The sequence below is a fragment of the Indicator indicator genome, assembly GCF_027791375.1.
Source record: "Indicator indicator isolate 239-I01 chromosome Z unlocalized genomic scaffold, UM_Iind_1.1 iindZ_random_scaffold_221, whole genome shotgun sequence".
NCBI classification, from domain to species: domain Eukaryota; kingdom Metazoa; phylum Chordata; class Aves; order Piciformes; family Indicatoridae; genus Indicator; species Indicator indicator.
The window spans coordinates 44,327-54,703 of record NW_026539168.1 but is presented as its reverse complement, the minus strand read 5'-3'; the positions used below and the strand labels follow the sequence as shown (position 1 = coordinate 54,703).

General features: G+C 53.2%; 1 protein-coding gene across 1 annotated transcript; it reads left to right on the top strand.

The window, feature by feature from the left end:
- Nucleotides 1-1,325: 1,325 nt before the first annotated feature.
- Nucleotides 1,326-8,295, top strand: PCSK1 (proprotein convertase subtilisin/kexin type 1; the record flags this gene model as incomplete). The annotated part of the gene is made up of 3 exons (XM_054398369.1): nt 1,326-1,459; nt 5,421-5,582; nt 7,918-8,295. Coding segments are annotated over 3 exons (674 nt in total), but the record flags the coding sequence as incomplete, so codon positions are not given.
- Between the last annotated feature and the right edge of the window lie 2,082 nt (nt 8,296-10,377).

Genomic DNA, 10,377 nt, shown 5'->3' with positions numbered 1-10,377 from the left:
TGTTCTTCATCTCTGTTTGTCTTCCCTTGGGTTCAGCTGAGTCAAGTGCTGCTGCCTCCGCTAGAGCCTCATGTTGCCTGTTTTGTTTTTTTCCCTTCCTCCTGTTTTTTCTTTGTTTGGTTTTTTTTTTGTTTGTTTGTTTTTTTCTGTTTTCCCACTTTTTCTACTAAATCTGTGTCATTCCTCTCCTATATATCTGCAGTGTTGCCTTTAAATGTATTTATAGCTTGAGTGCAGGCTCCCTGGGGGCTGCTCTGCTCCTTGTTTGTGTAAACACAGCTCCCTCCTTCTCCCCTGACATGAAAACAAGTACCACAGGTTCCCCCAGCCTGCTGTAGCATCCCCTCTGCTGCAGGAAGGCTTCCTGAGCCTCACCACTTTGGTGCTAACAGCAGCACTGCATTGTGCTTCTCACCCTGCTGGAGCTCCAGCCTGGAACCATTTTCATCCACTCACAGAAGAAAAAACAAAACCTAACAAAAAAACAACAAAAAGCTCCCCAAACACAGTGATGAATTAAGGCAAGGCTTTGGTTTCCCTGCCCCAACCCAGGCTGCCTCCACAGCTCCCATTAGAAGTTTCCTGAGGTGTTCTGACACGAGCCTGGTTCTGTCTGACCTCTGTTTATCTCCATCCACTACTTATTTATTTGTTGGTCCTCGAGGTTAGAACACAGAGCAGGAGAATCATAGAGTCAGCAAGGTTGGGAAGACCTCAGGAGTCATTGAATCATTAAGGTTGGGAAGACCTCTGGAGTCATTAAGGCTGGGAAGATATCTGGAGTCATAGAACCATCAAGATTGAGAAGACCTCTGGAGTCCTTAAGGTTGGGAAGATCTCTGGAGTCATCAAGGGTGGGAAGACCTCTGGAGTCATTAAGGCTGGGAAGATCTCTAAGTTCATCAAGTCCAGCCTTCCACCCAACACCTCCGTGACCACAGGACCATGTCCCCAAGTGCCACATCTACTCATTCTTTGAACCCCTCCACCACCTCCCTGGGCAGCCTGTCACACTGCCTGCCCACTCTTGCAGCACAGAAGTTGTTCCTCATCTCCAACCCCCTGGTGCAGCTTGAGGCCATTTCCTCTTGTCCTGTCCTTAGTTGCTTGGGGGAAGAGGCCAACACCATCCTCACTCCAACCTCCTCCCAGGGAGGTCTCCCCTCATCCTCCTCCTCTCCAGGCCGGTCAGCTCCAGCTCTCTCAGCCTCTCCTCACAGGACCTGCTCTCCAAACCCCTCTCTCTGCCAGCTGAGCTCTGTGGGAAGGCAAACCAGGTCCCTGGGAGCAGTCTGCTCACTGCTGTTGCTCTTGCACCCTGACAGGGACCAGCACTGTCCTCCTGGCTGAGAGAGAGAGAGATAAATCTCCAAATGGGTTCAAGAACTGGGACTTCATGTCTGTGCACACCTGGGGAGAGAACCCCACAGGCACCTGGGTGCTGAGGATTACTGATGTGGTGAGTATGGCTCTGCCTTGCCCTCAGCTTGCCTGTGGAAGCCTGCAGAGGGTGAAGGTGGTCATAGCATCACCTCCCAGGCAGGTCGAGGAGGCTGCTGCCAGAAGGGTTTTGTTCAAACAAGAACTGCAGGCAGCAGGGAAAGGTTTTCTTCCTCCTGACACCAGGCACCTGCCTCCTCCCACTGCCATTCCCCTGTCAAAGCAGAGCTCTTCCCTCTGCTCTTCACACTTTTGTTTGCCACTGAAAGAAATCACTCAATGCCATTCTTCTGTGGTTCATGGAGTGAAAAGTGTGATCAAATTAACATATCATTAACTGATAATTAGGATTGTTGTTGTTGTTGTTGTTCTCTGAAGAAAGGAGCCTTGGGTAGATCCACTGTCCTCTTGTTGCATGCTCATGGTTTTAATTGACTCAAAACCTTTTGGATTAACCCCAGAGAGGTGGTCTGATGTGTGCAGAGTGTGGCAGACTCACAGGATGGGAGGGGTTGGAAGGGACCTCTGGAGAGCACCCAGTCCAACCCCACTGCCCAGAGCAGGGGTACCTAGAGAAGGTCACCCAGGAACACATCCAGGTGGGGCTGGGATGTGATCAGAGATGGAGACTCCACCACCTCTCTGGGCAGCCTGCTCCAGCCCTCCAGCACGCTTCAGTTAAAGAAGTTTCTCTTCATGTTCAGATGGAGCTTCTGATGCTCCACTTTGTGTCCCTTAGCCCTTGTCCTGTCCCTGGGCACCATTCAGCAGGGCCTGGCCTCAGCCTCTTGCCCCCTCCCCACAGCTCCTTTAGCTCTTGCTGAGCATTGTTCAGCTGCCCTCTGGGGCTGCTCTTCTGCAGGCTCTCAGCCCCAGGCCTCTCAGCCTTTGCTCCTCACACAGCTGCTCCAGGACTCTCAGAATCTCTGTAGCCCTTTGCATTCCCTCTCCAGCAGTTCCCTCTCTGTCTTGACCTGGGGAGCCCAGAACTGGCCCCAGGATTCCAGACGTGGCCTCACCAGTACAGAGCAGAGTAGAGAGGCAGGAGAACCTCCCTTGCCCTGCTGGCCACAATCGTCTTGATGCACCCCAGGAGCCCTTTGTCCTTCTTGGCCACCAGGGCACATTGCTGGCTCATGGGCATCCTGTTGTCCCGCAGCACTCCCAGGTCCACTCCCCCTCAGCATCTTTGCAGACTTTTGCTGTTCCCTTTCCATCAAGTCCCTGTTCCTCTTGAACTGGAAATCTCCCTCTCTCTTAACTTCTTTCTTAGAAGTCTTTTTTTCCCTTTTTTTCTCTTTTTCCCTTTTCTTTCCCATCCCTTTTTTTCTTTTTTTTTTCAACTGCTGAACAATGCTAAAGGATTAAAGCCAAGAAATCCAGAGATAGGGAATGAATAAGATGCCTGACATCACCTGGGGGGATGGATTACAGCAGAATAAAAGCTGCCTGACAGGCAGCAGTGGAATCATTCTCTTCAGAGGGAGGGAGAGAGAGAGAGAGGCAGTGATGGATCACACTCTTCCCTGGAGAGCTGCAGTGAAGCTGGCTGCTAATCATCTTGTCATTAAGGGTCAGATCCTGCCCAGGAAGTGAAAGCTTCCATCAGACACTGAGCCTTTAGCCCCTCTTGGCCTCAAGCTGTGATGCCAAGAGCTGAGCAGACAGACACAAGGGCAGCAGAAGCAAACATTGGTATCAGCAGGGTAGGGTCCAGCACTGCAGGCTCGCACAGATGAACCTCCTGGCTACAGGATGCCCTCCTCTGTGTCCTTAGCAGAAGGCATTTTCCTGGAGCAAGGGTTAAGAGCAGCATTTCTTTGGTTTTTTGTTGTCTTTTTTTTATTTTTTTTATTTTATTTGTAATTATAGTCAGGGTTGACTACATATATATATAAGAATCAGTCAGGGTTGGAAGGGACCTCAAGGCTCATCCAGTTCCAACCCCCCTGCCATGGGCAGGGACACTTCACACCAGATCAGGCTGGCCAGAGCCTCATCCAGCCTGGCTGCAAACACCTCCAGGGATGGAGCCTCAACCACCTCCCTGCACAACCCATTCCAGTCTCTCACCACTCTCATGGGGAAGAAATTCTTCTTCACATCCAGTCTCAATCTCCCCACTTCCAGCTTTGTTCCATTCCCCCCAACTCCTATCCCTCCCTCACACCCTCCAAAGTCCCTCCTCAGCTTTCCTGGAGCCCCCTTCATATGCTGGAAGGCCACCAGAAGGTGTCGTGGGAGCCTTCTCCTCTCCAGCCTGCACAACCCCAACTCTCTCAGGCTGTCTCCAGAACAGAGCAGCTCCAGCCCTCTGCTCCTCCTCCTGGCCCTTCTCTGGACACCTTCCAGCCCCTCCAGACCCTTCCTGCAACAGAGGCTGCAGACCTGGACACAGAGCTCCAGGAGTGGTCTGAGCAGAGTGGAACAGAGGGGCAGAATCCTCTCCCTGGCCCTGCTGGCCACACTGCTCCTGCTGCAGCCCAGGCTCTGCTTGGCTCTCTGGGCTGCAAGTGTTCACTGGAAGCTCAGGTTGAGCTTCTCCTCCCCCAGCACCCCCAAGTCCCTCTCCTCAGGGCTGCTCTCCAGCCAGTCCCTGCCCAGCCTGGATTTGTGCTTGGGATTGCCCTGACCCAGCTGCAGGACTTTGCCCTTGGTCTTGTTGAACCTTCTGAGGTTGTTAAGAGCTCACTCCTGCAGCCTGTCCAGGTCCCTCTGGATGGATCCCTTCCCTCCAGCCCGTCCAGGTCCGTCTGGATGGATCCCTTCCCTCCAGCCTGCCCAGGACCCTCTGGATGGATCCCTTCCCTCCAGCCTGTCAGCAGCACCACACAGCTTGGTGTCATCAGCAAACTTGCTGACATTTCCCATTTTTCCTGACCCCCTAAGAATAAACCAATCTTGGTGGTGGTTTGAGGGTTTTGTTTTTGGTCCTCAACAGGTAATGAACCTCTTTTCTTTCCTCAGCTTGTAAGGTTTTTTGATGCCTGGAGTCCAGTTTTCCTGTTCAGGAACCCCCCCAAGTGCAATCACCCCATTCAGGGTCACTCGTGCCCACGTCCAGGTGGACAGCAGTGACAAGTGGAGTGCCCCAGGGATCAGTGCTGGGAGCAGCCCTGTTTAGCATCTCTGTTGGTGACATGGACAGTGGCATTGGGGCAGCCTCAGCACCAAGCTGTGTGCTGTAGCTGACAGGCTGGAGGGAAGGGATCCATCCAGAGGCACCTGGACAGGCTGGAGGGAAGGGATCCATCCAGAGGGACCTGGACAGGCTGGAGGGAAGGGATCCATCCAGAGGCACCTGGACAGGCTGGAGGGCAGGGATCCATCCAGAGGGTCCTGGACAGGCTGGAGGGAAGGGATCCATCCAGACGGACCTGGACGGGCTGGAGGGAAGGGATCCATCCAGAGGGACCTGGACAGGCTGCAGAGCTGGCCCCAAGCCAACCTCCTGCAGTTCAGCAAGGCCAAGGGCAAGGTTCCTGCAGCTGGCTCAGGACCATCCCCAACACCAATCCAGGCTGGGCAGGGACTGGCTTGAAAGCAGCCCCTGGAGAAAAGGCCTTGGGGGTGCTGGTGGAGGAGATATAGGTTGGATGTGAGGAACAACTTCTACATCATGTGGGTGGTGGAAGACTGGAATAGGTTTCCCAGGGAGGTGGTGGAGGCTCCATCCCTGGAGCTATTCAAGGTGAGGTTGGACAGGGCTCTGGGCAACCTGATCTGGTTGGGGATGTCCCTGCTGAGTGCAGAGGGTTGGACTGGGTGACCTTGGGACTGGGTGGCCTTGGGACTGGGTGATCTTGGGACTGGGTGACCTTGGGACTGGATGCTCTTTGGAGGTGGCTTCCAACCCGTCCCATTCTGTGATTCTATCTGAAGCCACTTGTGAGGATTCACAACCACCAAGTCGTGCCCTTTCTCTTCCTTCCCCCATGCTGAGGGGCAAGCTGTGCTGATGCCCACCCTTGTCCTTGCAGTCTAGGAGGATGCAGAACGAGGGCAGGATCGTGAGCTGGAAGCTGATTCTGCATGGCACTGCCACCCAGCCTGAGCACATGAGGCAGCCTCGTGTCTACACCTCCTACAACGCCGTGCAGAACGACAGGAGGGGAGTGGAGAAGGTGACAGACTCTGCAGAGGTACTCCCAGATGAGCCTTTCCTTTTCCTTTCCCAGGGGATCAGGACATGGTGGCTTTGGGTTGGGGGTTGGGTTTGAGTTTTTCCCACAGGAGGAAGGCACAACATTGACTCTCTGTTCATATCCTCCAGCTCCAGACTGCTTCTGAGCTCTCTGATGCAATTTCATCCCTCTCAACAGCTCAGGTCTTTGTTAGTCCCTCTCTTCATCTGCCCACAGAGAAGGGTTGCAGGATGCTGGTCCTCAAGCACTGAACTGCACAGCTCAACACAGCTGGGTGGTACAAGCAGGGAGGTGTTGGTCAGGAAGTACTGAGGAGCTGGAGAGGAGCCAGCAATGGGCACTGGCAGCACAGAAGGCCAAGGGCAGCCTGGGCTGCATCCAAAGCAGCATGGCCAGAGCTGGAGAGAGAGGATCGTGCCCCTCTGCTCTGCTCTGCTGTGCCCTGGGGAGAGCTCCCCTGCAGGGCTGTGTCCAGCTGTGGGCACAGCAAGACAGGAGAGCCCTGGAGCTGCTGCAGAGGCTGCAGAGGAGGCCAGCAAGATGCTGAGAGGGCTGCAGAAGCTGTGCTGTGGGGCCAGGCTGGCAGAGTTGGGGCTGTGCAGCCTGCAGAAGAGAAGGCTGCAGGCAGAGCTGAGAGCTGCAGTGCAATCTGTGCAGGGCAGCTGCAGGCAGGCTGGGGAGGGACTGCTCAGAAGGGGCTGTGGGGATAGGCCCAGGGGCAGTGGTTTGGAAGTGGAGCAGGGCAGGCTTAGGTTGGACAGCAGGAGGCAGTTGTGCAGAGTGAGGCTGGGCAGAGACTGGCACAGGCTGCCCAGGGAGCTGCTGCAGGCTCCATTCCTGCAGACATTCAAGGGCAGCCTGCTCTGGCAGTCTGCTCTGGCTGCAGCTGTCCATGCTGACTGCAGGGGCTTGGACTGGATGACCTCTGAGGCTTCCTCCAAGCCAGTGCCATCTGTGACTCAGCACTGCAGCCACAGCCACTCTGCTGCTGCAGGCAGTGCTCAGGGTGGCTCCTGTCAGTGTGGAAGAGGGCAGGTGCCTGCTGCAGAGCTCAGTGAAAAATGCCCTTGGAGGGTCCCCCCAGTCTGATGCAGTCTGTGGCTCTGTGGATACACCTCTGACAGATACACTAAATCTACATCATTCTACCCCAAAAGGAGTCCTGCCTGCTGGCATGCTCTCAGGGAGTTTGGGAACACATCAGTAACAAAGGGACAGGACAGAGGGCAAGGATTCACTCATCCAGGTGGACTCATAGCACCACAGAAGGGTTTAGGGTTGGAAGGGACCTCCAAGACCCCCCAGCTCCAAGCCCCTGCCATGGGCAGGGACACCTCCACCCAGCACAGCTTGCTCCAGGCCTCATCCAGACTGGTCCTGAACACCTCCAGGGAGGAGGCAGCCACAGCCTCCCTGAGCAGCCTGTGCCAGTCTCTCCCCACTCTCACTCTCAGCAATTTCTTCCTCCTCTCCACTCTCACTCTGCCCTCTCCCAGCTCAAAGCCATTCTCCCTCATCCTGGCACTCCCAGCTCTTGTCCCAAGTCCCTCCCCAGCTCTCCTGGAACCCTTCAGGTGCTGGGAGGCTGCTCTGAGCTCTGCCTGGAGCCTTCTCTTCTGCAGGCTGCACAGCCTCAACTCTCCCAGCCTGTCCCACAGGGGAGGTTCTGCAGCCTCTGCTCATCTTGGTGGCCTCCTCTGGAGCCTCTCCAGCAGCTCCAGGTCCCTCCTGTGCTGGGGGCTCAGAGCTGGAGGCAGTGCTGCAGGTGGGGTCTTAGGCACCCCTTCAGGAGGTGCCACTCTTCCTTTCTTCCCACCTGTATGTCCCTGAAGGGGTGCCTAAGAGGAGGCCACCAAGATGAGCAGAGGCTGCAGAAGCTGTGCTGTGGGGCCAGGCTGAGGGAGCTGGGGCTGTGCAGCCTGCAGAAGAGAAGGCTCCAGGGAGACCTCAGAGCAGCCTCCCAGTAGCTGAAGCACAAGCAGGCTGCAGAGGGAATGCTTCCAAAGGGCTGCAGGGACAGGACCAGGGTCAATGCTTTGAGCAGAGCAGATTGAGACTGGATGTGAGGAACAAGTTCTGCACCATGAAAGTGCTGGAACACTGCAACAGGTTGCCCAGGGAGGTGGTGGAGGCTGCATCCCTGGAGACATTCAAGGTAAGGCTGGACAGGGCTCTGGGCAACCTGATCTGGTGGAGATGTCCCTGCTGAGTGCAGGGGGTTGGACTGGGTGAGCTTTGGAGGTCCCTTCCACCCCAGACCACTCTATGCTTCTATGACTTATTGACACTAAACTTGTTGGGGTTTTTTTGTGTGTGCTGCTCTGTCTTCCAGGACCATACCCCCCACGAGAGTGTCAGTGCCAACCCCAAAGCCCCAGAAGAGACCACCACCAGCAGCAGCACAAGCAGCAGTGACAGAGCAGAAGACAAAATCCCTTCAGAGGCCATGCTGCACTTACTGCAGAGTGCCTTCAGCAGGCAGAAGGCTCCCAAGAGGCTGCCCAAGAAGACTGCCAGCGAGAAGCCCAAGATCCCTTACGAGCTCTTCTACCAAGCCCTGGAGAAGCTCAACAAACCCTCCCAGCTGAGAGACTCAGAGGAAAGCCTCTACAGTGACTACCTTGACCTTTTTTACAATGCCAAACCCTACAAGCACAGGGATGACAGACTGCTGCAAGCCTTGGTTGACATCATCAAGGAGGGCAACTGAAACCACAGGGCACAGGCAACAGACCTGGAGATCTTCATCCTCCCCTCCCAACCTCCCCCCCACCCCACCACCACCACCTTGTAGTTCCTTTTCAGAAGTCTGTTGTATGCTCTCTTGTTGTGTGGTTGCTGCTTTGGTTGCTTTCAATATTTAAGGCAAATCTCAAAGAAAGAAAAACAAACAAACAAAACAAAACCAACCAAACAAATAAACAACCCCCAAACCAAACCAAACTAACAACAAAAACAAAACAATACAAACAAAAAACCCAAACCAAACCAACAGCAAAACCAAAACCAAACCAAAACCAAACCAAACCAAATAGAAAACCACCAAACCAACATCAAAACCAAACAAAACCAAACCAAAACCAAACCAAAACAAACAAAAAAACCTCAAACCAAACCAAACCAAAAAAACCCAAACAAACAAAAAAACCTCCAAACCAAACCAAGCCAACCACAAAACCAAAACCAAACCAAACTAAAACAAACAAAAAAAGAACCAACCCAACCCAACAACAAAACCCAAAACAAAAAAACCCAAACCAAACCAAACTAAAAAAAAAAAAAAAAACAAACCAATAACAAAAACCAAACCAAACCAAACTAAAACAAAAAAAAAAAAAAAAAGAACCAAACCAAGCCAAACCAGCAACAAAACCACAAATCAATCAATCAAACAGACAAAAAGGCAAATGTGTTGGGGAGGGTAAGGCAGTCAATGGATGCTTTGCAGGAGCAGCTCTTTCTCCAAGCCTCTTCCTCATCACCATCAGAGCAGATTTCTGTTTCTTTTCTTCCCTCCCTCTCCCTGCCCCCAGTCCCACCTCCTCGGGCAGGAAATGCAAGAGGAGTTCCCCCTTGCTCCCCCTGCACACAGCAGTGCCCTTGTTCTGAAAATCATTTGGATTCCTCCCTCCCTTCCACACTCTGAATTCACTTCAGCTTGCAGCAGGATTCAAACCGAGCTGGTCTGAAGCCAGCTGCCAAAGCTTTTGGGGATATATTCTCATACTTGGAGTTGTCATTTGCAATCTTTTTTTGTTGTCTTTTTCTCCTTTCTTGGGGGAAAGGAGGATGTTTCTCCTTTTTTTCTTTTTTTTTTGGGGGGTGGTGTTCATTCCAGATTTGCAGCCAGTGCTGCCTTCCACCATTGGGGGTTTTGTGTTGCTTTTGGTTCCCATGCTCCCTTCCCCTCCTCTTCCTCCCATGAAAGAACCAGATGGGAGTTGGGCTGCAGCATCAGTTGAAGTGATTAATGATGTAGACCACAGACAGACACACAACTGACATGAGAGAGCCCCAGAACTGACGCACCCCTAGACCCTGAGAGGATGTCCTCACCACCTGACTTTTAAACCACTGAAGTGAAGTGCCTGAATCGTGAGCCTACGCTTTCTAGGCTGTGTGTAGTTAATCAAGACAGAGGTTCCCATCATGGCACCTCAGAGCACCTGCCTTAGTCTTCAGGCTGGCTCTGAATTTCCCCTGCTGGAGGCCCTGATCTGTTGGTATTGACTACATGAGCTTTGGGGATCAACCTCCTACCTATGGAGCCTCAGGTAGATTTCTCAAGCCCACACAAATCCTTTCTGAGGTGCTGACATCTGCAGCAGTCAGGACAACAAAGGGCTGGGATCACTCTGTCCTTTCCTTGAACCTGTCCCCAAAAGTGGAATGGAAAGGGGAACTGTGAACCAGCAGATTCCACCTGCAGTGGTCTGTGGTGAATTTTCCCAAATATCTAGGATATTAAGGCCAAAAAAAGAAAAAAAACAAACCCAGATGGGTAGAGTTGTGAGGTCCATGGAGGCACCTTTAAACATCACTGAGTGACAAAAAAAAACCCCAACACAACAATAATCTTCCTGGAGAAGGGACTCAGAAACAGAGGGAATGAGCAAATGGAGTGTGGAGGAGGGAGAGGAGGAGGAGGAGGAGGCAGGATAAGGTGGCAGAAGAAAGGCAGGTGGCTGTGAGGAAGCAGCAAGGGTGGGTGGCTCCCTGGCACTGGCAGAGGAGGCAGTTTTCCACACACCCCTCTTCAAAGCCAGTCAGGATTAACCTCTTCTTTTGCTTT